General features: G+C 40.1%; 2 protein-coding genes across 2 annotated transcripts in view; one reads left to right on the plus strand and one right to left on the minus strand.

Annotated features, from left to right (window-relative positions):
• Nucleotides 1–23,771, plus strand: LOC116528393 (cytochrome c oxidase subunit 6C). Its single transcript, XM_032245631.1, has 4 exons — nt 1–327; nt 1,848–1,992; nt 8,005–8,133; nt 23,648–23,771. The coding sequence occupies exons 2-3, from the start codon at nt 1,879–1,881 to the stop codon at nt 8,116–8,118; spliced, it is 228 nt and encodes a 75-aa protein (XP_032101522.1). The 5' UTR covers nt 1–327; nt 1,848–1,878; the 3' UTR covers nt 8,119–8,133; nt 23,648–23,771.
• Nucleotides 22,350–27,241, minus strand: part of VPS13B (vacuolar protein sorting 13 homolog B) — an 823,218-nt gene continuing 818,326 nt past the window's right edge. The window contains exon 62 of the mRNA XM_032247702.1: nt 22,350–26,496. Within this exon, the coding sequence (XP_032103593.1) occupies nt 26,248–26,496 (249 nt within the window). The 3' untranslated portion in view covers nt 22,350–26,247. The remainder of the gene's footprint in view (nt 26,497–27,241) is intronic.

A 27,241-nucleotide genomic window follows, 5' to 3' on the forward strand; every position in this document is an offset into this window, starting at 1 on the left:
CAAACGGTTATTAGGTTAGTTATAATTAAAATGTCTGTTTCTGCACATGGTTTGGGACTCTGTGTATGAGTACGATTAATATCTTCAATTTATTAAGAAGATAAAGAGATCGATAAATAAAGAGGTCGAGCCAGTTTTGCAAGGTCACACAGGGAAAAAACGGACCACGAAAATGAGCTTCGGCTGCCACCTGAGGTGAGCGCGCTAGAGGTCTTTTGAACTCCTTTGGCTACCGTCGCCGGGTTCTCGCTGCTCACTTTTTCTGCGCCTGCGCGAGGTGGAGGGCCGTCCATTTTTCCATCAGTCTGGAAGGACGTTGTTGTTGAGGTGAGTCCGGGTCGCTTTTGCGTCCCTCCCCCTTCGCGTTGTCACAGAGGCCGCTTGCTGCTTTCTGTCTGCCTCGGAGTTTAGTCGTGACTCTTATGTCTTGGCCGTGGTGAAGCTTTGGGCCTCTCTCCCGCATCTACTTCCTCACGCCGCTGAAGGGCGGCGGGCGGACCGCCGGGACCGGGTGGGCCGCGACGGCCCCACAGAAGCCGGGTGGGCTTGCGGGAACCTCGAGGACTCAGTGGGCTTCGGAGTGAGTTGGCCCGGGGCCGGTACCCGCTGCGCTTTTTCCCAACCAGTGTGACCTTGGTGAGGTCATTTGACTTATCTGGCCCAGGTGTTTCTCTCGTTAAAAAAAAAAAAGGGAGGGGGGTGGAGGGATGGTTTTTTCTGTAGTTGGTCTTGTGACGCAAGGGTCCATGTAGGCAAAGCAGCTGGCAGCGTCGCTCGTTGTGTACAGCATTTTAAGTTAGAGCTGGGAAGCTGGAGGAGGGTCACCGTGCCTGTCACAGGAGGGAAAGGATGGGCTTCTGCAACCTCCCTCGCCCCACGGCTTCCCATCCTACCCAGAGCCGCGTCACCTGAATGCCTTCAGAGATGGCCGCGCGCGGGGGTCTTTAGGCTCCCAGATGAGGTTGGGCCCTCAAGGCAATTGCTGCGTTCCCGGCCAAGTTTTAATGGTATGCCGTATGACCGTGGAAAACACTTGCCTCGTGATCTGGCAGGGTTGTCGCGAAGGTTTAAGGAATGGACGGAAAATGTTTAGAAGAGTAAATGTTCCGTAAATGGGTAATTAATATGGAACTACTGCTTATTTTTTCCTGTTGGGATAGATTTTTGTTGCCTTTGCCTGCCCATTACTAGTGTGCCACAGTTAGTCGCGTCTATTTACGGTAGTAAGTAGGAGATGAAGCACGCTAAGCCAAGAGACACCTTAGGCTTTGTGGGAGGAATCCGTCCACTGTCGTTCTGTGTCTCTCTGAGTAGTAAAATGCACTATGCATGAGCGTTTCTTTGATATCTTATTCTCTTCAGAGGTTTTCTTTGATTTTACCCGAGAAAGGAAAAAGCTCAGAGTAGTGACAGCTACATGAGGTATGCAGGCCCAGAGACCTGAGTTGGACTTCAGTCACACCCCTCACCCATGTCTCAACCCAAATCTTATTCCTGAATTTGTGACACAAAGGACAACGTGTAGTCAATAGCTTGTGTTATTTTACTGTAAATTCATGGTAAACAATTTAGGAATTGCCTCTAATTTTTTCTTAACCCACTTGTAGGCTGGAATCCCAGCACTTTGGGAGGACAAGTTAGGGTGATCACTTGAGGCCAGGAGTTTAAGACCAGCCTGGGGAACATGCACCCTTTTTCTGCCTAAAAAAGAAAAAACATTTTTATTGTAACTGCTGCTAATCAGAGTGTATATTCAGTGCAGCTCCAGACAATGCTTCCAGGTGGCCATTGTCAAGTTTGTGGCTTCATAAACTCTGTACTTAATCACATTTTCTGAATCTCTTAAGGTTGGCGTACATATCAAGGACAGTAACTACCATGGCTTCTGAAGTTTTGGTAAAACCTCAGATGCGTGGCCTTCTGGCCAGGCGTCTGCGAATTCATATGGTTGGAGCATTCCTCGTATCCCTGGGGGTTGCAGCTCTCTATAAGGTATGTATGTTTATTTTCTGCTTTGTGTCTAAGATCGTAAAGTCCGTGTTTTTCATTGAAAAATCTTTAAAAGAAATTCCCCTTGTAATGTGTTTCCTTCTAACTCTTTCGGCACTCACCTCAGTGTGACAGGAACTATAGCTTGGACTCCATCTTTAAATGAAGCTATGTTAGTTTGCTAGGAATGCCGTAACAAAGAACCATGGACTGGGTGTCTTAAATTTGCTTGCAGTTCTGGAGGCTAGAAATCTGTTAGCAGGGCTGGTGTCTTCTGAGGCCTCTGTTGGCTTGTAGATGTCTCTCTTCTCTGTCTTTACAGTGTCCTCTGTGGGCATACGCTTGTGGCTGAACTTCTTTCCTTTTTCTTTTCCCTTTCCTTCCTTCTTTCCTTTTTCTTTCTTTGAGACAAGGTCTTACTCTGTCACCCGGTAGCTGGGGCTACAGGTACACAACATCAAAACTGGCTAATTTATATATATATATATGTATTTTTTTGTAGAGATGAGGTTTCAGAGACGGCCACATTGTCCTGGCCAGTCCTGAACTCCTGGGCTCAAGGGATACACCTGCCTTGGCATCCTAAAGAGCTGGGATTATAGGTGTGAGCCACTGGACTTGGCCTGCTGAATTTCTTAGAACATCAGTCATACTGGATTAGGGCCCACCCTAAAGGCTTCATTTTAACTTAATTATCTCTTGAAAGCCCTTATTTCCAAAAACATTTAGATTCTGAGGTACTGAGAGTTAAGACTTAAACACATGAATTTTGGTAGAACACAATTCAACCCATTACAAAAGCTAGTATGCAGAGGGTCTGGGAAGGCAGCATAGCTGCCCCTCTATCTATGGGGGATTGGTTCAGGAGCCCTAAAGATGCTTTAAATCATCCCTAGAGTACTTAAAATGCCCAATGCAATGCAAATGCTATGTCAGTAGTTTATACTGTATTTTAAATTTTGTATTTTTTGTTGTATTCCCCCCCCCCCAAATATTTTCAGCCATTGATTGACTGAATCCATGAGTGTGGAACTTGCAGATATAGAGGGCCAATTATGGTTCTGTTTGACACCTTGAATAATTGTCACAGAATTGCACTTTAACACTGCCTAATGTGGATTTTGTTATGCCCTTTATTTTTTTTTTATCAAAGCCTGCATATTTACAATTTTTTCCATAAAAATGTTTTTGATGATATATGTGTCTATCACTGTTGTCATAATATCCCATGAAAGAATTTAGAGCTTTGCTTTTATAACTTACTGTACTTAATTTTTGTTTAGTGTATACTGGGCTGTGAGCCTCATTAAGGCAGTTACCATGTCTTTTGTTTAGTGTGGTACCCTATTGTTGGGGGCTTGACACATAAATAAGTTCTTAAAAAGACCTGTTGAATAAGAGGCAGTGTATAAAATTCAGTGCAGTTTTAGGTAATGTAGCGTTCCAAGTGCTTTGGAAGACACAAAGGGTGTGCGACTAAATCTCTGTTCTTAAAGAACTTACATTTAAGTTGGGGAGGTGGAAAAGAAGACGTTGCAAGATAGAACATAACTGAAAGAATGGTTTTGGGGGATGTTGTGGGTCAGTTACTGTGGGTCATACTCTGTGATAGAGGAGGTGGAATTTGAGCCTTGCAAGTTAAGGAGAGGGGCTGGATCTGGTGGCTCATGCCTGTAATCCCGATGCATTGGGAGGCCAAGGTGGACAGAATGCTTGAGTTCACGAGTTCAAAACCAGCCTGGGCAATATAGTGAAACCATCTCTACTAAAATACAAAACTTAGCTGGGGGCATTTGTTCTAAAAATACACAAATACATACCCTAGCTACTTGGGAGGCCGAGGTGGAAGGTTGGCTTGAGCCTGGGTGGCAGAGGTGTCATTCAGCCAAGATTGGGAGGCAAGGCCAGGTGTGGTGGCTCACGCCTGTGATCTCAGCACTTTGGGAAGCCGAGACAAGCGGATCACCTGAGGTCACCAGGAGTTTGAGACCAGCCTGGCTGACATGGTGAAACCCCATCTCTACTAAACAATAGAAAAAAATTAGTTGGATCTGGTGGCGGATGCCTGTAATTCTGGCTACTTGGGAGGCTCTGAGGCAGGAGAATTGCTTGAACCCATGAGGGGGAGGTTGCAGTGAGCCAAGTTTTCACCATTGCACTCCAGCCTGGGCGACAGAGCGAGATGCTCCCTCAAAATAACAAAAATAATAGATCAGGGGGTGGAGGTTGCAGATCGTGCCACTGCACTCCAGACTGGGTGACAGAGCCAGACTTTGTCTCAAAAAAAAAAAAAAAAGATAACTGGGAGAGCAAAGAGGAGATGGAACATTGAGTGAAAGCACTAAGTGAACCTATGCTTTGGGACTCTTTGAAGAGACAAGCACAGAAAATCTTTTAGTCTTTGAGACTCCTGCTGCCTGACATATAGTGGGCGTATATGTTTGTAGAAGGGATGGATGTGATACAGAATTCTTGCTCTTTAATTTAGCTAAATCTGCGTTCTTGTGTCACGACCAGGAGAAATTAAGCACATGGACACATTGAAGGATGAGGAGGGCTGAATTTATTGGGTTAAAGGAAAAAAGAAAAAAAGACTCAGCAAAGTGAGAGGGGGTCCTGCTAACAGGCCCTGACCTCACAGATTAAATACCAGGCCACCACACAGGAGCCCAAGAGACTAGGCTCCTCCCCTCTGCACAAGAACCAACTTCCCCTACTTCCACCCTGTTCTTCCAGTGTGCCTGTGGCCATTATTGGAAAAGAATCCGCCCTGAAAGGGTGGGCAGATGTGCAGGTCTCCTTCAGGGTCCTGGGATATGGGAAGCACAGTCCGTCCTTCGAGCTATTCTAGGCTTGAAGGTGGGGTTTTGCTGGGGCTTGTGGCTGTCTCCTGTCTCTCAGATGGATGACTAAATGAAGTAAGGCTAAGTGTAGAGAAATGTGTTAGGGAACTCATTTCTTTACGCAGTCATAATTGTCACCAAAGTTCAGGCCTTTGCAATGTCTTGTGTGGATTCTCACCACTTTTAACTGGTATCCTCCTAATACAGCTGTATGTCATCGGGCTCCCCGGTGTCTAGTGTGTAGGGCCTTTTAAACTTTTAATGTACATTAAGCAATACATTTTTTGCATTGTGATTTAATGGGTACATGGATTTATGTGTAGATTGTAAGTGTATGTACATATAAACTGAAACCATTTGTAACACTTATATGTGGTCTCTTAATACTTTTTATTCTGTTTTTTTAAAGTGCAGGCTGTAACCTTCTAAATTGGTTTCATGACCTACTAATGGGTTGTGGGTGATGTGAACAACACACTTATAAGGCCAGTGCTAATATTCTTGATTCTAAGACCCTTTCTGATTTGCCCCTCTGCCTTTCCATTGTCATCCCCATCACTCCTAACATACCCACCTCTACAGCCCTTTGGAACTATTTGCTGTTACCCAATTCTGATACTGCACATACTTATGTACATGCCAGGACTATCTTTAATCTCACTGTGGCAAATTCCTGTTTGTCTTTTAAGGCTCACACAAATGGTTTTTTTCTGTGGAGTGATGCATAATCTGTTCCACTGGATGTGTTAGTTTTGCTCTCTTGGGTTCTCAGGCAGTTTGTACCAGACTGTTGTGTGGCATTGGGTACATTATATTTTAAGTAATATTTGCTTCAGGGTCTGTATTTTTTATTAAGAGCTGGTACCATGCCAGACACATGGCCTCTCAGTCTATTGTGATGAAAAATAAATACTTGGCATGCGAGTCAGTGTTTGTATATAGTTAGCTATTAGTGTTTGATTGAAACCAAGGTTCCCAAACCATTGAGGAACCCAGATTGTTAGTGAAGAATAAGGCAGGAATCACCTTTGTTCTTTTAGTAGATGTCACCTCCTTCATTTCCCCTACCCAGGTTATTAAATGCTTTTGAGGACTTGGCTTTTCTTTATTTCAGTTCCTGGTTTTGGCCAATTTTCATAGTTTCAATCAACTTTTGTATTCTTTACATGACGCAGCATTCAGTAATCCTTTTTGGTCAAGTTAGTCTGCTGTTAGCCTAAACTCTTGAATGTGGGTTAGATTTTTAAGAGGCAAGTGAAAAGCATTTACTCCAAATGTGGAATTTTTCCCTAGGTTTACCAATTACTGTTATGAATTAGGCTTGCTCCTAATCTTCAGGTGTAGACTATTTTATGGCTTTCAAGTTACTCATAATCTGGAAGATGTAAATTGTTAATTCATATATATTTTTACTGAAGTTCAGATTTTTCAGACTTTAAAATCATTAAAAGTGTAACAAAATAATTTAGATGAGGTTATAAAATTACTTTGCTTTCTTTTTTTGGGTTCACTAACTGAACGTATTTTTAATTATTAATTTTTTAAAGCTGGGTCTCTCTCTGTTGCCAGGCTGGTCCTGAACTCTTGGGCTCAGGTGATCAGCTCAGGTGATCTGCTCGCTTCAGCCTTGCAAAGTGCAGGGATTACAGGTGTAAGCCACCACACCTGGCTTTTAGCCTATTAGTTTAAAATGATAAATATATATATTTTTTGCTAATGAAATGCTCAGTTGCTTTCTAAAAAAAAGCAGTTTTAATAAAAAATGCTCACAGGAGTGTATTAGTTTTCCAGAGAAACAGAGCTAATAGAATATATAGAGATACCTAGATCTAGATAGCTGCCAATGAAAATCTACCAATTTCCATTCATCTCTCTCCCTCTCTCTCAGAGATGTGAATGGAAATTGGTTCATGCATTTATGAAGTTCAAGAAATTCTGTCTGCCATCTATAAGCTGGAGAACCAGGAAACTAGTGGTGTAATTCAGCCCAAGTCTGAAGGCCTGAGAATCAGGGGAGCAGATGTTATCACTCCAAAGGTGGGGAGAGCTGAGAGACAGGTGGTGCTGCTGGTGTTAAGTCCTAGAGATATCAGAGGGCAAAAGAAGATGGATATTACAGCTCAAGAAAGAGACTGCCCCTCCTTTGCCTTTTCTTTGAGAAACACCCTCACATACCATACACACATAGGAATAATGTTTTGATAGCTCTGTAGCTCAATCCAGTTGACACATAAAATTAACTGCACGGAATGATGGCCCCCAGCACTTGCGCTTCAGCCCCTCCACCCCCACCCAAGTTGGAGTCTTGCTGGGTCACCCAGGCTATAGTGCAGTGGCATGTTGAAATCCACAAAGCAGTGTTTTGTGGAAAATAAAACCTTTGCTGTATGACAGACATAGGTTTGAATGCTGCTTGAGCCATTGCCCCTGGTGCTTCTTGCTAAGTCACTTAAACTCTCCATTGTTGTCTTCAATCCTTTGTTCTTTCTCTGTTGAACCCCCCTGCCCTTTGTATAAGGAAACCTCAAACAAAACAAAATAGACTCCTTATCCCTCATTCTTTTCTTTGCAAATTTAGCAATTTCTTAATTTCAGTTATCAGTTGTCATCCTCAAGTTCTCTCACCTGTAAATTGGGTCAGTGCTTACTCTTAGGGCTTGTATGTTGATGAAGTGTAAATCACCCTGAACTGTTTTTGCCGGATAGAAAGTTTACTCTGCCTTTCAGAGGCAGATCATTACCAAATTATCTCAAGCTTTTTTGAAATTCATATTATCTTAAATTTAACTGATATTTTAGCATGTCTCACCTGTGGGGAATTTAGGTTTTGTTGGCGGGAAGGCTTATCTCTAATACCTTTCAGCTTTTGGGTTATTGGCCTCCAACTCCTGCTAGGCTGCATTCGCTTCCTGCCAAACATACATACACAACCCACCCAGGAAAAGGTAGAATCTGTCCCTAGGCAAGGTGGGGCTCCCCTTCCTGTGTAGTTTCCAGGAGATAACTTTCTCTTACTTTTTTACCTGTTACCACCTCCACCCCTTAGAAAATGTAGGGCTTAAATTAAAGGATGAACAAAAATATGTGCTTTACCTTTTCTTTAGATATTATAATTTGGAATCTAACTTCTAATAATCTGAAAAATAAACTCTAATGAATGGTTGCCTTTTAGTTTGGTGTGGCTGAACCAAGAAAGAAGGCATATGCAGATTTCTACAAAAATTACAGTCCCGAGAAAGATTTTGAGGAGATGAAGAAGGCTGGTATCTTTCGTAGTATAAAGTGATCTTGGAATAGAAAGGTAATATGGTTATTTGAAGTTGCTATAAAAATAAAAAGTTCTGATTGTGGTAAAATGCAAATACAGATGACTGTCCCTGACTTACAATGTTTGGACTTAAGATTTTTTGACTATGTGGTGGTGTGGAAGTGATACACATTTGGTAGAAACCATACTTTGAATTTTGATCTTTGTCCACACGAGCAGTAAGTGGCACAATACTTTTGTGATGTGGGGGAATAGCAATGACTGCAGCTCCTAAACCCAGTCAGACACGTGATCACAAGGGTAAACAACTGATACTGTACTCTGTAGTGTTGTGTGAGATACTCAGTGTTTTATTATAAGCTAGGCTTTGTGTTAGATGATTTTCTCCAACTGTAGGCTAACATAAGTGTTCTGAGAACATTTAAGATAGGGAAGGCTAAGCTCTGATGTAGGTTAGGTGTATTAAATGCATTTTCAACTTAAGATATTTTAAACTTATGATGGCTGTATCAGAATGTAACCTGATGGTAAGTTAAGGAACAGCTGTAATATAAAATTTACCATCTTAACCATTTTTAACTGTGCAGTTTCAGTGTTAAGTGCATTCATGTTGTGCAGCCAGTCTCCAGAACTCATCATCTTACAGAATTGAAACTTTGTATTCATTAAGCAACCCATTCTCACCTCCACTCAGACCCTGGCAGCTGCTGTGTTACTTTCTAAGAATTTGGCTACTCCAGATATCTCACAGTCATACAGTATTTGTTTTCTTGTGACTGGCTTATTTCATTTAGCATAATGTCCTCAAGGTTCATTCATGTTGTAGCATATGTCCGAATTTCCTTTCTTTTTAAAGCTGAATGATCTATTTTAGGTGTGTCACATTTTGTTACCCATTCATCCATCAATATATGCTTGGATTGCTTCCACTTTTTGATTGTTACGAGTGATGCTGTGAACCTAGGTGTACAAATATTCCTTGAAGGCTTTGCTTTCAATTCTTTTGGGGTATATTCAGAAGTGGAATTGCTGGATCATATGATTTTTAATTTCTTAAGAAACTGCTGTACCATTTTCCATAGTGGCTGCACCGTTTTACACTCCTGACAACCGCTCACCAAGGTTCCTGTTTCTTTCCATCCTCCCCAACACTTGATAATTTTTTAAAAAATTTCTTTTAACCCAGTAGTTCTTTTGGAGACTTTTTTTTTTTTCTTTTTTTTTTTAAAAACAGGGTGTCTGTCTGTCACCCAGGCTGGAGTGATGTAGTCCTATCATGGCTCACTGCAGCCTCAACCCCCCCAGGCTCAAGGGATCTTCCTGCTTCAGCCTCCCAAGTAGCTGGGACTATAGGCATGTGCCACCACACCTGGCTAACTTCTGTATTTTTATTAGAGACAGGGTTTCACCATATTACCCAGTCCGGTCTTGAATTCCTGGGCTCAGGGGATCCGCTCACCTTGGCCTCCCAAAGTGTTGGGATTACAGGCATGAGCCACTGTGCCTGGCATAATTTTGGTATTTTTGATAGTAACTATCCTAATAGGTATGAGGTGGTATCTCATTGTGGTTTTGATTTGCATTTCCCTGATTATTTGTGATGTTGAGCATCTTTTTCGTGTGCTTATTGGCCATTTATGTTACCTTTGGAGAAATGTGTATTCAGTTCTGTTCATTTTTGAATTTGGTTTTTTGTTTATTGGTTGTTGTAGTTCTGTATATATCCTGGATATTAACCCCTTATCAGATGCATGATTTGTAAATATTTTCTTCATTTCATAGGTTGCCTTTTCACTTTTGTGTCCCTTGATGCACAGAAATTTTGATGTTGAATTTACTTTTACTTTTGTTCTATGTGCTTTTAGTGTCATTCAATGTCATTGCCAAATCCAGTGTCACGTTTTTCTTATATGTTCTTCTAAGACTTGTATAGTTTTAGCTCTTATGTTTATATCATTGATTCACTTGAATTTTTGTCTAGGGTATAAAGACCCAGTGGTATTCTTTTACTTGTGGTAACCAGTTTTCCCAAAATCATTTGTTAAGATTGTCCTCTTCTATGGAATGGTCTTGGCACCTTGGTGAAATCATGACTCTAAATGTGAGGGTTTATTTCTGGGCTATTTCAGTAATCTGTATGCCTGTCTTCATGTCAGTACCACACTGTTTTGATTACAGTAGTCACCTTTTATCCAAGATGTTATGTTTCAAGACCCCTCCAGTGGATTCTTGAAACCACAGATAGTACCAAACCCTATATACATATTTTCCTATATACACACATACCTTTGATGATGTTTAACTCATAAATTAGGCATAGTAAGAGATTAGCAATAACAAAATAGAACAATTATAATGTATAGTAATAAAAGGTGAATGTGGTCTCTCAATATCTTGCTGTACTTTACTCACCTGTTTTTGAACCACAGTTGACTGTGAGTAACTGAAATGGTAGAAGGTTAAACCACAAATAAGGGATGGCTGCTACACTGCAGCTTTATAGTAAGCTTTGAAATCAGGAAGTGTGAGTCCTCCAGCTTTGTCCTCTACCCTTTTACCCTTCACTCCAAGAGTGTTTTAGCTATTTGGGGTCCCTTAAGAGTCTGTGAATTTTAGGATGGATTTTTCTATTTCTGCAAAAAACACCATTGGGATTTTGATAGGGATTGCATTAAATCTGTAGATTGCTTTTGGTAGTATGGACATCTTAACAATATTAAATATTCTAATCCATGAACGCAGGATGTCTTTCCTCTCTGTATCTTTAATTTCTTTTAGCAATATTTTGCCTCTTTAATTTCATTTAGTGTTGCTAATCTCTTACTCTGCCTAATTTATGAATTAAGTTTTATCATAGTTATGTACATATATGAAAAAAAACATATGTATAGGGTTTAGTACCATCCATGGTTTCAGGAATGCACGGGAGGGGTCTTGAAGCATATCACCTTGGATAAAAGACTACTATAATCAAAACAGTGTGTCTAAGGACACACATTTCTTTCATTTTATAGTGACGTGTTTCAGTTACCTTCTTATTTCCTTTTCTGTATTTTCTTTGTGGTTATCATGGGGACTGCATGTTTGAGATTTGCTAATTTCTTTTTCTTTTTAATTGCATTTTAGGTTTTGGGGTACATGTGAGGAACATGCAAGATTGTTGCATAGGTACACACATGGCAGTGTGATTTGCTGCTTTCCTCCCCTTCACCTATATCTGGCGTTTCTCCCCATACTGTCTCCCCAACTCCCCACCTCCCACTATCCCTCCCCCATTCCCCCCCAACTGATCCCAGTGTGTAGTGCTCCCCTCCTTGTGTCCACGTGTTCTCATTGTTCAACACCCGCCTATGAGTGAGAATATGCGGTGTTTGATTTTCTGCTCTTGTGTCAGTTTGCTGAGAATGATGGTTTCCAGGTTCATCCATGTCCTTACAAAGGACACGAACTCATCATTTTTGATGGCTGCATAATATTCCATGGTGTATATGTGCCACATCTTCCCTGTCCATTCTATCATCGATGGGCATTTGGGTTGGTTCCAGGTCTTTGCTATTGTAAACAGTGCTGCAGTGAACATTCGTGTGCACGTGTCCTTATAGTAGAATGATTTATAATCCTTTGGATATACACCCAGTAATGGGATTGCTGGGTCAAATGGAATTTCTATTTCTAGGTCCTTAAGAATCGCCACACTGTCTTCCACAATGGTTGAACCAATTTACATTCCCACCAACAGTGTAAAAGTGTTCCTATTTCTCCACATCCTCTCCAGCATCTGTCTCCAGATTTTTTAATGATCGCCATTCAAACTGGCGTGAGATGGTATCTCAATGTAGTTTTGATTTGCATTTCTCTAATGACCAGTGATGATGAGCTTTTTTTCATATGTTTGTTGGCCTCATGTGTGTCTTCTTTTGTAAAGTGTCTTTTCATATCCTTTGCCCACTTTTGAATGGGCTTGTTTGTTTTTTTCTTGTAGGTCTGTTTTAGTTCTTTGTAAATTCTGGATATCAGCCCTTTGTCAGATGGAGACTGCAAAAACTTTTTCCCAATCCGTTGGATGCTGATTCACTCTAATGACTGTTTCTTTTGCCGTGCAGAACCTGTGGAGTTTGATTAGGTCCCATTTGTCTATTTTGGCTTTTATTGTCAATGCTTTTGGTGTTTTGGTCATGAAGTCCTTGCCTACGCCTATGTCCTGAATGGTTTTGCCTAGATTTTCTTCTAGGGTTTTTATGGTGTTAGGTCTTACGTTTAAGTGTTTAATCCATCTGGAGTTAATTTTAGTGTAAGGTTTCAGGAAGGAATCCAGGTTCTGCTTTCTGGACATGGCTAGCCAGTTTTCCCAACACCATTTATTAAACAGGAAATCCTTTCCCCATTGCTTGTCTTTGTCAGGTTTGTCAAAGATCGGATGGTTGTAGGTATGTTGTGTTGCCTCCGAGACCTCTGTTCTCTTCCATTCTTCTATATTTCTGTTTTGGTACCAGTACCATGCTGTTTTGATTACTGTAGCCTTGTAGTATAGTTTGAAGTCCGGTAGTGTGATGCCTCCCGCTTTGTTCTTTTTGCTTAAAATTGACTTGGCTATGCGGGCTCTTTCGGTTCCATATGAAGTTTAAGGTGTTTTTTTCCAGTACTGTGAAGAAGGTCGTTGGTAGCTTGATGGGGATAGCGTTGAATCTGTAAATTACTTTGGGCAGTATGGCCATTTTCAAGATATTGATTCTTCCTAACCATGAACATGGAATGTTTCTCTGTCTGTGTCCTCTCTTTCTTTGTTGAGCAGTGGCTTGTAGTTCTCCTTGAAGAGGTCCTTTACGTTCCTTGTTAGTTGTATTCCTAGGTATTTTATTCTCTTTGTAGCAGTTGCGAATGGCAGTTTGTTCTTGGTTTGGCTCTCTTTAAGTCTGTTGTTGTTGTAGAGGAATGCTTGTGATTTTTGCACATTGATTTTGTATCCTGAGACTTTGCTAAACTTGCTTATCAGTTTCAGGAGATTTTGGGCTGAGACGATGGGGTCTTCTAGATATACAATCATATCATCTGCAAATAGAGACAATTTGACTTCCTCCTTTCCCATTTGAATGCCCTTTATTTCTTTTTCTTGCCTGATTGCTCTAGCTAGAACTTCTAGTACTATATTGAATAGGAGTGGTGAGAGAGGGCATCCTTGTCTAGTGCCAGATTTCAAAGGGAATGCTTCCAGTTTTTGCCCGTTCAGTATGATATTGACTGTTGGTTTGTCGTAAATAGGTTTTATTATTTTGAGATACGTTCCGTCAATACCTAGCTTATTGAGGGTTTTTAGCATAAAGGGCTGTTGAATTTTGTCAAAGGCCTTCTCTGCATCAATTGAGATAATCATGTGGTTTTTGTCTTTGGTTCCGTTTATGTAGTGAATTACGTTTATAGACTTGCGTATGTTGAACCAGCCTTGCATCCCCGGGATGAAGCCTACTTGGTCATGGTGGATAAGCTTTTTGATGTGCTGTTGCAATCAGCTTGCCAGTATTTTATTGAAGATTTTTGCATCTATGTTCATCATGGATATTGGCCTGAAGTTTTCTTTTCTTGTTGAGTCTCTGCCGGGTTTTGGTATCAGGATGATGTTGGTCTCATAAAATGATTTGGGAAGGATTCCCTCTTTTTGTATTGTTTGAATAGTTTCAGAAGGAATGGTACCAGCTCCTCTTTGTATGTCTGGTAGAATTCGGCTGTGAACCCATCTGGACCTGGGCGTTTTTTGGGTGGTAGGCTCTTAATTGCTGCCTCAACGTCAGACTTTGTTATTGGTCTATTCAGGGTTTTGACTTCTCCTGGTTTAGGCTTGGGAGGAGGCAAGTGCCCAAGAATTTATCCATTTCTTCCAGGTTTAGTAGTTGATGTGCATAGAGTTGTTTGTAGTAATCTCTGATGATGGTTTCAATTTCTGTGGAATCTGTGGTGATATCCCCTTTATCATTTTTTATTGCATCAATTTGGTTATTCTCTCTTATTAATCTGGCTAGTGGTCTATTTTGTTGATCTTTTTGAAAAACCAGCTCCTGGATTTATATTGATTTTTTTGAAGGGTTTTTTGTGTCTCTGTCTTCTTCAGTTCTGCTCTGATCTTAGCTAGTTCTTGTCTTTTGCTAGGTTTTGAGTTTTTTTGATCTTGCTCCTCTAGCTCTTTCAATTTTGATGTTAGGGTGTCAATTTTAGATCTCTCTTTTCTTCTCATGTGGGCACTTATTGCTATATATTTTCCTCTAGAGACCGCTTTAAATGTGTTCCAGAGATTCTGGTATGTTGTGTCTTCGTTCTCATTGGTTTCGAAGAACATCTTTATTTCTGCCTTCATTTCATTGTTTATCCAGTCAACATTCAAGAGCCAGTTGTTCAGTTTCCATGAAGCTCTGTGGTTTTGAGTTAGTTTCTGCATTTTGAGTCCTAACTCGATTGCACTGTGGTCTGAGAGACGGTTATGATTTCCGTTCTTTTGCATTTGCTGAGGAGTGATTTGCTTCCAATTATGTGGTCAATTTTAGTGTAGGTGTGATGTGGTGCTGAGAAGAATGTATATTCTGTGGATTTGGGTTGGAGAGTTCTGTAAATATCTATTAGGTTTGCTTGTTCCAGGTCTGAGTTCAAGTCCTGGATATCCTTGTTAATTTTCTGTCTGGTTGATCTGTCCAGTTGACAGTGGGGTGTTAAAGTCTCCCACTATTATTGTGTGGGAGTCTAAGTCTCTTTGTAAGTCATTAAGAACTTGCCTTATGTATCTGGGTGCTCCTGTATTGGGTGCTTATATATTTAGGATTGTTAGCTCTTCTTGTTGCATTGATCCTTTTACCATTATGTAATGTCCTCCTTTGTCTCTTTTGATCTTTGTTGCTTTAAAGTCTGTTTTATCAGAGACGAGAATTGCAACTCCTGTTTTTTTTTGCTCTCCATTTGCTTGGTAAATCTTCCTCCATCCCTTTATTTTGAGCCTTTGTGTATCCTTGCATGTGAGATGGGTTTCCTGGATACAGCACAGTGATGAGTTTTGTCTTTTTATCCAATTTGCCAGTCTGTGTCTTTTGATTGGGGAGTTTAGTCCATTTACATTTAGGGTTAATATTGTTTGTGTGAATTTGATACTGCTATTTTGATGCTAGCTGGCCGTTTTGCCTGTTAGTTGATGCAGATTCTTGATTGTGTCGATGTTCTTTACCATTTGGCATGTTTTTGGAGTGGCTGGTACTGGTTGTTCCTTTATATGTGTAGAGTCTCTTTCAGGAGCTCTTGTAAAGCAGGCCTGGTGGTGATGAAATCTGTGAGTACTTGTTTGTTTGCAAAGGATTTTATTTTTCCTTCACTTATGAAGAAGCTTAGTTTGGCTGGGTATGAGATTCTGGGTTGAAAGTCCTTTTCTTTAAGGATGTTGAATATTGGCCCCCACTCTCTTCTGGCTTGTAGGGTTTCTGCTGAGAGATCTGCTGTGAGTCTGATGGGCTTCCCTTTGTGGGTAACCCGACCTTTCTCTCTGGCTGCCCTTAGCATTTTCTCCTTCATTTCAACCCTGGTGAATCTGATGATTATGTGCCTTGGGGTTGCTCTTCTTGAGGAATATCTTTGTGGTGGTCTCTGTGTTTCCTGGACTTGAATATTGGCCTGCCTTGCTATGTTGAGGAAATTTTCCTGGATAATATCCTGAAGAGTATTTTCCAGCTTGGATTCATTCTCTTCATTACATTCAGGTACACTTATCAAATGTAGATTAGATCTTTTCACATAGTCCCACATTTCTTGGAGACTTTGTTCATTCCTTTTTACCCTTTTTTCTCTCTTCTTGCCTTCTCATTTTATTTCATTGAGTTGATCTTTGACCTCTGATATCCTTTCTTCTGCTTCGTCAATTCGGCTGTTGAAACTTGTGCATGCTTCGTGAAGTTCTTGTGTTGTGTTTTTCAGCTCCATCAATTCACTTATATTCCTCTCTGTGTTGTCCATTCTTGTTAGCATTTCTTCAAATCTTTTTTCAAGGTTCTTAGTTTCTTTGCATTGGGTTAGAACATGTTCTTTTAGCTCACAGAAGTTTCTTATTACCCACCTTCTGAAGTCTGATTCTGTCATTTCATCACACTCCTTCTCCATCCAGCCTTGTTCCCTTGCTGGTGAGGAGTTGTGATCCTTTGTAGGAGGAGAGGTGTTCTGGTTTCTGGTGTTTTCATCCTTTTTGCGCTGGTTTCTTCCCATCTTTGTGGATTTATCCACCTGTTGTTTTTGTAGTTGCTGACTTTCAGATTGGGTTTGTGAGTGAACTTCTGGTTTGTGGATGATGAAGTTATTTCTGTTTCTTAGTTTTCCTTCTAACAGTCTGGCCCCTCTGCTGTAGGACTGCTGAGGTTCACTCCAGGCCCTGCTTGCCTGGGGACTACCTGCAGCAGCTGCCGAGCAGTAAGGGTTGCTACCAGTTTCTTCTTCTGCTATCTTTGTCCTAGAAGGATACCTGCCAAATGTCAGTCTGTTCCCTCTTTATGAGGTGACTCTTTGGATATACGGGGGTCAGGGAGCTGCTTGAGGAGACGGACTGTCCTTTATTGGAGCCCAGGTGCTGAGATGTGAGCTCCGTTCATTCAGAGTTGCTGGGCAGGTACGTTTAGGTCTGCTGCAGCAGAACTCATAAAGTCCCTTTTTTTTTTTTTTTTTTTTCCCCAGGTGCTCTGTCCCAGGGAGTTAGTGCTTTATTTATGAGTTTCTATTGTGCTGCTGCCTTTTTTCTTTTTTTTTTCCCAGAGCTGCCCTGCCCTGCGAGGAGGCAGCCTAGTCATTGTCTGCCTGCAGAGGCTTTGCTGAGCTGCTGTGGGCTCCACCCAGCTGCCGTGTGAACTTCCCTGCAGTCCTGTTTATATGGGTGTAGTTAGAACTGCCTTGGCAATGGTGGCCTGCCTCTGTAATGGCTGATATTTGCTAATTTCTTTTAGCAGTGTATAGAAATTTATTTCATCTAGGTCACTGTTGAAGTCTTTCATATTCCTGGTTAAATGCTTTCCTAAGTATTATTTTTGATGCCGTTATGAATAGTATTTCTCAATTTCCTGTATGATCATTCATTGTTATTGTATAGAAAGAGCTAATTTTGTATCCTCCAACTTAGCAGAGTTCGTTTATTCTGACAGTTTTTTGTATCAGAACTCTTTAGGATTTGCTGCAGGTAAGATTATGCGGTGTGTAAACAGATAGTTTTACTTCTTCCCTTTTTGGATGCTGCTTATTCCTTCTTGTCTCATTGCTCTGGCTGGGACTTCCAGTACTACACTGAGTAGAAGTGGCAAGAGTGGGCATCCTTCTGGTTTTAGATGTTAGAGGAAAAGCTTTCACGTTTTCCTTGTTCAGTATATTAGCTTGTCCTTTTTGGCTTTTATTGGGTTGAAGTACATTCCTTCTGTTGATAGTTTTGATCATGAAAGGATGTTGAATTTTGTCAAATACTTTCTCTGCATTTTTTGAGATGATCATGTGTTTTTTAATCCTTCATTCTGTCAGTGTGGTGTATCACAGCTACTGATTTGCATATGTTGAACTGTCCTTGCATCCTAGGGATAAATCCCACTTAATCATGGTATATGATTCTTCTAATATGTTGTCAAATCTGGTTTGCTTGTGTTTTGTTGAAGATTTTTGTGTCTGTTCAAAGATTTGGCCCATAGTTTTCTTGTGTGTTTGTCTGTCTTTGGTATCAGGATAATTCTGGCCTTATAGAATGAATGTGGAAATGTTCCCTTTTCCTCATTGTTTTTGGAAAAGCTTGAGGATTGGTGCTGGTTTGATGGAGGGCTGGCCATAGTGGCTCATGCCTGTAATCCCAGCACTTGGGGAAACTGAGAAAGGAGGCTCTCTTGCCAGAAGTTAGACCCTATCTCTACCAAAAAAAATACATAAATGAATAAATATATTATGCTGGGTGTGGTAGTTCATGCCTGTAGTCTCAGCTACTTGGAAGGCTGACACAGGAGGTTCACTTGAGGACAGGAGTTTGAGGCTGCAGTAAGCTATGATCACACCATTGTACTCCATCTTGGGTAACAGAATATGAGACCCTGTCTCAACGAAGTTTGGTAGGATTCACCATGTGGTCTTAGACTCTTTGTTGGGAAACGTTTGACTACTGATTAAAAATTTCTACCAGTTAATAGACCTTTAGATTACCTGTTGTTTTTGTTTTTTCATGATCCAGTCTTTGTTAGGTTGTATTTCAAGACTGGGTGTATGAGTCATCATACGTGTAATGCCAGCACTTTGGGAGGCTGAAGCAGGTGAATTGCTTGAGCCCAGGAGTTTGAGACCAGCCTGGGCAGCATGGTGAAACCCCATCTCTACAAAAAAAAAATACAAAAAATAACATGGATGTGATGGCTACTTGGGAGGATCACCTGAGCCTGGGAGGTCAAGGCTGCAGTGAGCAGTGACTACACCACTGGGCTTCAGCCTGGGCAACAGAGGGAGACCCTGTCCACCCCCTATCCCCCAATTTTTTTTTTTTTTTGAGTTGTGTATTTCTAGGAATGTATCTGTTATATCCAGGTCATCCAGTTTGTTTACATATAATTGTTCATAGCATTCTCAGTCCTTTTTAGATCTGTAAAATCAGCTGTAATGTTCCCTCTGGTAGTTATTTGATGGTTCTTTTTCTGTTGGTCTTACTAAAGGTTTGTTGATTTGATCTTTTCAAAGAACTGTTGACTTTAATTTTTTTTTTCTATTTTCTGTAGTCTTATTTTGTTTATCTCCAATATTACTTCCTTCAGTTACATTTAATTCTACTTTTTCCAGTACTTAAGTTAGGTTGATATAATCTTTCTTTTAAAATTTCCTTGGGATTTAGTTTTTAATCCATTGGTGGTTAGAGTCAGTTTAACTTAAACATATTTGTGGATTTTCCTCTTTTCCTTTAGCTTTTGATTTCTGGCTTCATGCCATTGTAATCAGAAGAGATACTTTGTATGATTTCTAGTCTTTTAAAATTGTTAAGACTTACTTTGTGACCTAACATACAGTTTGTCTTGGAGAATGTTCCATGTGCACTAGGGAACAATGTGTATTCTGTTAGACTGAATGTTAAGTCCAGTTGATGTATAGTCCTGTGTTTTCTTATTAGTCCTGCTATCTATCTAATCGTTTGATCTGTTACTGAAAGTGGACTGTTGAAGTCTTCTACTGTTACTGTAGAGCTGTCTGCTTCTCCCTTCATTGTGTCAGTGTTTGCTTCATATATTTAGAGCTCTGATGTTTGGTGCATATATGTATTTATAATTGCTAGGTCTTATTGGTGAATTAATCTTTTTATCATTATAGAATGTTGTTCTTTTGTCTCTTGTAACATTGTAGACTTGGTCTATTTTGTCTGATTTAGTGTAGCTAACCCTGTTCTCTTTCGGTTGCTATATGTGTGGGACATCTCTTTCCACTCTTACTTTCAACTTGTGTGTCCTTAGATCTACATTGAGTCTCTGTAAACAGCATATAATTGGATCCAGGTTTTTAATCCATTCTGTCATTGTCTTTTGGTTGGGGCATTTAATCCATTTACATTTAAGGTAATTACTGATAAAGACACAGTATTTTTTTGTTTTCTGTATGTTATAGCTTCTTTGTCCTTCATTTCTTTCCTCACTTTTTTTTTTTATATTTTATAAAATATATTTTATATTATAGTGGTATGTTTCAGTTTCCTTTGGTGTATATTCAGTATTTTCTTTGTGGTTACCACGGGGATTACATGAAATATGCTAAAGTTAAAACAATTTATTTTAAACTGATAAAAACTTCAATTGCATATAAAAACTCCTTTACAACACTACCCTCTTCCTCCTGTGTTACTGATATCACACATTATGTCTTTACAAACCATTTTTTTTTTTTTTTTTTTTTTTTTAAGGAGACAGAGTCTCACTCTGTCACCCAAGCTGGAATGCAGTGGTGCAATCTTGGCTCACTGCAACTTTGGCCTCCTGGGTTCAAGCAATTCTTGTGCCTCAGCCTCCCGAGTAGCTTGAATTACAGATGCTCCCCACTATGCCCAGCTAATTTTTCTATTTTTAGTAGAGATGGGATTTTGCCATGTTGGCCAGGCTGGTCTTGAACACGTGACCTCAAGTGTTTTGCTTGTCTGGGCCTCCTGAATTGCTGGCATTACAAACATGAGCCACTGTACCTGGCACAAACCAAATTTTAATACAAGTTTCGATATTCTTTGCCAGAGAACTTTATATTTTCACATGGCTTTGAGTTATTAGTTTCCTTTTGTTTCAACTTGAAAGATTCCTTTTAGTATTTCTGTAGGGCAAATCCAATGGTAAAACTCCTTTGAATTTTTTTTTTTTTTAATCTGAGAACTTCTTTGTTTTTGAAGGACAGTTTTGCAGGACATATGACAAGTGTTTTTTTGTTTTTTGTTTTTTTTTTTAGATGGAGTCTTGCACTGTTGCCCAGGCTGTAGTGCAGTGGCATGATGTTGGCTCACTGCAATCTCAACCTCCTAGGTTCAAGCAGTTCTCCTGCCTCAGCCTCCCGAGTAGCTGGGACTACAGGTGTGTGCCACCATGCCCAGCTAATTTTTTTTTAATTTTTAGTAGAGACGGAGTTTCACCATGTTGGCCAGGATGGTCTAAATCTCCTGACCTGGTGATCCGCCTGCCTCCACCTTCCAAAGTGCTGGGATTACAGGTGTGAGCCACCGTGCCCAGCCAAGCATTTCCTTTTTTAAGCTCTCTGCCCTTTTTCTCTTCTGGGACTCCCATAATACCTATATTGGTCTGCTTGGTGTAGTCAAATCTCTTAAGCTAGTCCCTTCTTTTTTTCCTCTTCAGGCTTTTCAAATTTTAATTTAGCTTTATAGAGATGGGGGTCTCACCATGTTGCCTAGGCTGGTCTTGAACTCCTAGACTCAGGCAGTCCTCCCACCTTGGCCTCCCAAAGTTTTGGGATTACAGGCAAGCCACCATGTCTGGCCTGCTCTTCAGACTTGATAACTTCAAATGTTCTGTCTTCAAGTTTCCTGATTCTTTCCTCTGCCTGTTTGAGTCTGCTGTTAAATCCTGCTAGTGATTCCTACTTCCCCTCTCCCCATTCAGTTACTCCGTTTTACAGCTCCAGAATGTTTGGATTTAGAAATAATTTTCTTTGTTGATATTCTCACTTGTTCATATAATTGCTTAATTTTACTTGTTCACATTCTCCTTTAGCTCATTGAGGATATTTCACAGTTGTTCTTAAGTTTTTATAGAGTAAGTCAGTAGCCTCTGTTCTGTTTTTTTTTTTTTAAGACTTAGTCTTGCTCTGTTGCCAGACTGGAGTGCAGTGGGGCAATTTTGGCTCACTCCAATCTCTGGCACCTGGGTTTCAAGCGATTCTCCTGCTGGGACTACAGGCATGTGCCACCACACCCAGCTAAATTTTGTATTTGTTTAGTAGAGACGGGATCTCACCATGTTTACCAGGATGGTCTTGATGTATTGACCCCGTGATCTGCCCACCTTGGCCTCCCAAAGTGATGGGATTACAGGCGTGAGCCAGTGCGCCTGGCCGCCTCTGTTTCTTTAGAGTTGATTTGTGGAGATTTGTTTCTTTCAGTCGTCTGTGTTTCCCTATTTCTTTATGTGCCTTGTGGTCTTCTGTGAAATTCAGGCATTCGTAAAACCAGCCACCTGTCCCCTTGCAGACTGGCTCCATACATGGAAAGGCCTTCACTGATTAGCCCACCTTAAAGGCTTGGTGTCCTCTCAGACTTTTTCGAGGGATGCATCTTCCCTGGGCCTGTGCATATGCATTAGTTCTAGTTTCCTCCTATACACAGCTGCGTTTCAGTTTTTCTTAGTTTTCCTGAGTTTGACTCTGGCCTCCTCTTGTAGCCTTAGCTGTTTTGTTTTATTCCTCTGCCTGTGATTGCTTGCACACAGGTTTCTGAAGGTCTGTGTTCGCCTGTAGCTCATTCATTCCATGGTACTCTATCATTGCTTTCAGCTGTTTCCGACCTCCTGTCCAAACTATGCCATTATTCCCATTAACATTCTGATTCAGGCAAGACAGAAAGCAGTCCCTTAGGCACGTCCACACAAGCCAGAACATTGCAGGCCAGTTCTTTATGTCCTGAGGGAAGAGCCAGGGTAGTTTTCTTCTGACTGTATTGCACTGTGGAGGGAGTGTGGCAAGAGTGAGCAAAAATGCCATGAAATTTCCTGCTACTTTGAGCGTGGCTTTTTCTTGGATAGGTGGTTCCTTTGGTTGCTGCTCAACTGGTTTCTAGAGTTCTCATAAAACTAAACAGTTTTTAATTTTTGGTCTATATGTTCATTATCTTGTGGGGGTTTGGGGGCCTGGGGCTTCACAGTCTGTTGTCTTGCTGACATATTACTTTATATGTTCAAAATCATTTTTACAGGTTATGCTGTTAATTGCTAGATTGGTATTATGCATGTTACACTTTGAGAAGTCACTTTTAAAAAGTATTTATGACAGTATAGTTTGTTAGGTGAGTGTTAACGAGTGACTAGCTGGACTTCCATAGATCCTGGTTTGGTGTGTTGTATCCACAAGATCTTTATGCCTCATGGACAGTGTGAATTAAAGTTCTATGTCTAGAAAAGGACTGACTGGTGTGCTGATGAAAAGGTCATCTACTAAATTGACTTAATAGCATGTATGAAGTACCTGATGAGACTTCCTAGTCTGGAATCTTACGTGTAGATTTAACTTCATTCAAGCCCAACAGAAAAGAAAAATGTAAAGTTTCTATTTGCCACTTCAGTCTGGGTTTATGGCCTGTAAATGAGTGTGCTGTGACTCGGAGAATGTGAATCTGCTATTTTGTCAGGCTGTTCCTAAATATTTCAGTTGCACTATATATGGGGGTTACAGCCCAATAAACCTTTTATGTTGAGAATATCATGTCAAAAATGCATTTAAGACCCCCAAAAACCCATTATAGAGTCAAAAAATTGTAAGTCAAACCATCATAAGTTGGGTACCATGTGTATTAAGGAAAAAAGATCAAGAAAATATTAATGGCTGTTTATAATCTTAACATATCTGCTTTAACTTTGAAATTTTCAGAATTTACAGTGAGCATGCATTTTATAATCAGAAGATGTTAATAGGCTAACTTAAATTTGTTAGATATTTACCATTATTATTTTTAAGATTATGTTTAAAAACCTATGAGAGCAGATTTGGAGATAGGAACATAAATATTGCTTGGAACAGAAACAGTATGTGGCTATAAGAGGGAATGGGGGTGGGGGTAGAATTGAGAAGGAAAAAAGCAGAATTTGTTAAATGAAAGCGAGAAATCAGAGTAAGATGTGGTATGCCCAGAATGGAAGAGATGCTATTCAGAGTGGTCAGGGAGCTTAAAGGAGAGTGAACTTGGAGTCCAGGTGGCCTGAACTGTGGTTTTTCTGTGGGTGAGTGACCGAGGTAAGACATCTACTAGTAGGAATAGACCTCAGTTGATCCTCAAAGATATTGGATGTTGAGAGAATGTTTATCATTAACTTAGCCTTTGTGTTTCTCTTCACAGAATTTCTTCAGGTTGAATTACCTAGAAGTTTGTCACTGACTCGGGTTCCTGAACTATGACACATGAATATGTGGGCTAAGAAATAGTTTCTCTTGATGAATAAACAATTAACAAATACTTTGGACAGTAAGTCTCTCAGTTCTTAATGACAATGCAGGGCACTTTAATAGCATCAGAATTGGTTTGGGATTTAACTGTTGATAAAGCTAACTTGATTTCTGTGTTCTTTAAAATTTCATTGGTCTAGCACCTCTTTAACTGCAATAGTTTGCCTGTTTCATTGAGATACTCCTAGGTGCAGTAACTTGGCCTGGGCCATGGATTAAAGTGTTCTTCATGAACCTATAAGACTACTGTGGGCTCTAAGAAGAGACAGAATCCTAATAAAATCTGTCCTTGGCCTTCATTGCCACTATTTGGTAGCTGTGCCACCACCAGATAGATGAAATAGGTAATTCAAATGTAGGGTTTCTTACTCAGTATTTCTTTATTAATAACAAGCTAACAGTACGTAACAGAATTTGTATATATATCTAATCCAGAAAAAGTTACTTAACTAGAATTGAATGTCTGCTAATGACTAGCAGAGTATGGTACTTTTTCACAGGTGGTCTTAGGACATTAATTCATGCTTATTTGCAAGCAAAGTGATACTGGAGAGGTTGGGAAAAAAAACGCTTATTTTCTTCAAAGCTAATTTAATCAGTCACTTTATTAAGATAACAAAACCTATGTATTACCCTGTTTAACTTGTGTAAAATTCACAGTGATGTGAGCTATATTAAACTCGGGTATTAGTGAAAATTGGCATTGTAAAACCTGTTGGTAACAGTAGACATCTGTAGGTGGTCAGTAATTCAAGGATACCTTTTATTTTAAACAGTCGTTCATATCAATATGCAAAATTACCATAAGATACAAGGATTAATATTTATTTACATTTTTAAAAATAGTTACTCTTGAGGTTGACAACTGTCACTTTCCTAAATGAGTATTACAGAACAAACTGAAAGAGCCGTTTTTCATAGTCAGAATTGTTCATTAAAACTTGCTTTCCAGGAACAATTACAGAGTGACTTCTTAGCCCAACATGTGAGATTTAAAGATCAGAGATTATCGGGCATGATGGCTCACACCTGTCATCTCAGCAGTTTGGGAGGCAGAGGCAGAGGAGTGCTTGAACTCAGGAGTATGAGACCACCAGCCTGGGCAACAGAGTGAGACCTCATCTCTAGAAAAAAATTTAAAAATCAGCCAGGTATGGTGGTGTATACCTGTGGTGGTGGTGTAGTCCCAACTGCTTGGGAGGCTGGAGTGAGATCACTTAAGTCCAGGAAGTGAGCTTGAGCTGCAGTGAGCCATGATTGTTCCACTGTACTCTAGCCTGGGTGACAGAATGAGACCCTGTCTCCAAAAAAAAAAAAAAAACAAAAACAAAAAAACCAATAATGGGCATTTAAAATTGCATTCTCTTAGCATCTCAAAATTGTAGGTAACAAGCTGTAGACCCAAGTTTAAATGTAATCAGTAAACATGTTCTAAGTTACCGGATGATTTACTGAACATTTAAGATATCTGATGACCCAAGATCTTGAGTCAAACCCATTCTTAGATGCAAAATATTAGACACTGGGAATATCTTAATGCTTTGTCGAGTCAATTCCACAGAATAACGATCTGGACTGGTATTGTTAGCATTAATATTGGGGTTCTTGTGTGCTCCACAGTGTACCAGGGAGTTCCCATGATGTATGTTTTGTTTATGGAACCAGGCAAACTCACTTGAGCACTTTGGGACTGGATTCAATAAAGGACAAAAGATTTACTCAAAGTTTGCTTAGTCAAACACAAACTGGAAAAACACTTTTTCTAAAATGCACCTGGACAGTAATGATACTGTTTTGTAAATTTTAGTAAAATGCAGACTTCAGAGGAAATATACATAGCAGCTTTCAGTAAAAGAACAGCATTGCAGTTAAATGACAAATATCACAAGCCACAAAGTCCTAAGCATTTCATTTAAAGAATCCTAGGCCTTTGCAGACAAAGGAGCATGAGGCCAAGGTGGTGACTCAGCACAAAAACAGATGCAGCTTGAGGTTTTAACTTTGGTTCTCCACTCTAAGGCCTGGTCACATTCTGTGATGGAACAGTGTTAACAGATCCAAATTATAGTAGAAATTTTTGCAAGTGTCATAGAACAACAACAAAAAAATGCATCTTCTATATGTGGTAAGAACATAAAGGGCCCTGTTAATCATTGTCTCCAAGTGGGAAAGGAGCACTTTTTTTTTTTTTTTTTTTTGGTCACTTTGTAGTGTCTTTTAGAGGTAAGGATCTAAATACTAAACGAAACTGTGACGCTATAAGAAACTGTTGGCCTTGTGTCCATACTGGATGTTAAAGCTGATGAAGCTTTTTTAAAAAATGGCAGCCCTGTATGGTGGCATGTGCCTGCAGTCCCAGCTGCTTGTGGGTTGAGGTGGGAAGATTGCTTGAACCCCAGAATTTGAGATCAGCATGGGAATACAGTGAGACCCTGTCTCAAACCCAAAAACTAAATCACACAAGCAGGAATCAATCAGCATCTCAGAGGGGACTCAAGGAAACCCTTTCCTCAGGGCTTTATTTTTCACCATGGTAAATTTACTAATGAAGACCTGAGCGAAATGCGGATCAACCAAGTAATGGTATGTTTTAACAGTGGAGGGGGGAGGTTCTGCAGCCACCACAGGGCATGGTGTTAGCATGGAGGAGCAGCTGGGGGCCAGATGACAAGATGTCTTTGTGATATAGTCCACAAGTCTGTTGTACTGTTGCTCTGACAGTCTCTCTCGGACTCCGTCTACCTAGGATCCAAAAATAAAGATTAATCAATTACTAGACCCTTATGCGAGTTCCGGAACAAAATAATTGTTTTTTGCCTTGATGCAGTTGTACGTTATGCCTTTTAGGTCATCTATTAACGCCATTACCAAAACAATGTTTCCATTTTTTCTCTCAGATAATAATGCAGTTTTAGCAGTATAACAAAAGCTGTACATGAGACTATCATCAGTACAGCCTCCTTTGAATAAGCATTTAGTGTTGCATAAAATTCCCATGTTTGAAACCTTATGATTTGATAACATTCTGCTCATTAATTATTATAACATTTGTCATTGCTCTTTAGCAAACAGCCCAAGAAGAAAAAAATCTTTCCTCTGCATAAATCTAATCAACATTAAACTCAGCACTGAAATAAAAGCTCTGTTTGCCTGGCTCCCCATACCTCTTCAGATATAGAAGGTCTTAAAGTGGAGAACACCACTTCTTTCAAACCAGTGGCTTTGGACAGAGTATTAAAAAAAAAATGCCATTTGAACTGTAACATTTTCTGATTTTATAAAAGTCCTAGGATTTAAAGCCAGAAAAAATAGAAAAACTGGGCAGCGGAAGGGGAAATTTTTATGGAAAATAGGATGCGAAGTACATTTATGGTTCATAAAAGTCTGGCTCATCTTCAGTGAAACACAAATAGAACTGAGATATACTAGGTTCTTCAGTGAGATTTTCTGAGAAAGCGCTCATCAAAGGCAGTTGAAGCTATAAATT

This window comes from Sapajus apella, unplaced genomic scaffold (genome assembly GCF_009761245.1).
Source record: "Sapajus apella isolate SASKATOON/1434 unplaced genomic scaffold, GSC_monkey_1.0 scaffold3, whole genome shotgun sequence".
NCBI lineage: Eukaryota > Metazoa > Chordata > Mammalia > Primates > Cebidae > Sapajus > Sapajus apella.

What these genes read in the sequence shown, in the direction of transcription:
- LOC116528393 (XM_032245631.1), top strand. Translation starts at nt 1,879, where the DNA reads ATGGCTTCTGAAGTTTTGGTAAAACCTCAGATGCGTGGCCTTCTGGCC. An exon ending in GGGTTGCAGCTCTCTATAAG is followed by an intron (nt 1,993 to 8,004) that starts GTATGTATGTTT and finishes GTTGCCTTTTAG; the next exon opens with TTTGGTGTGGCTGAACCAAG.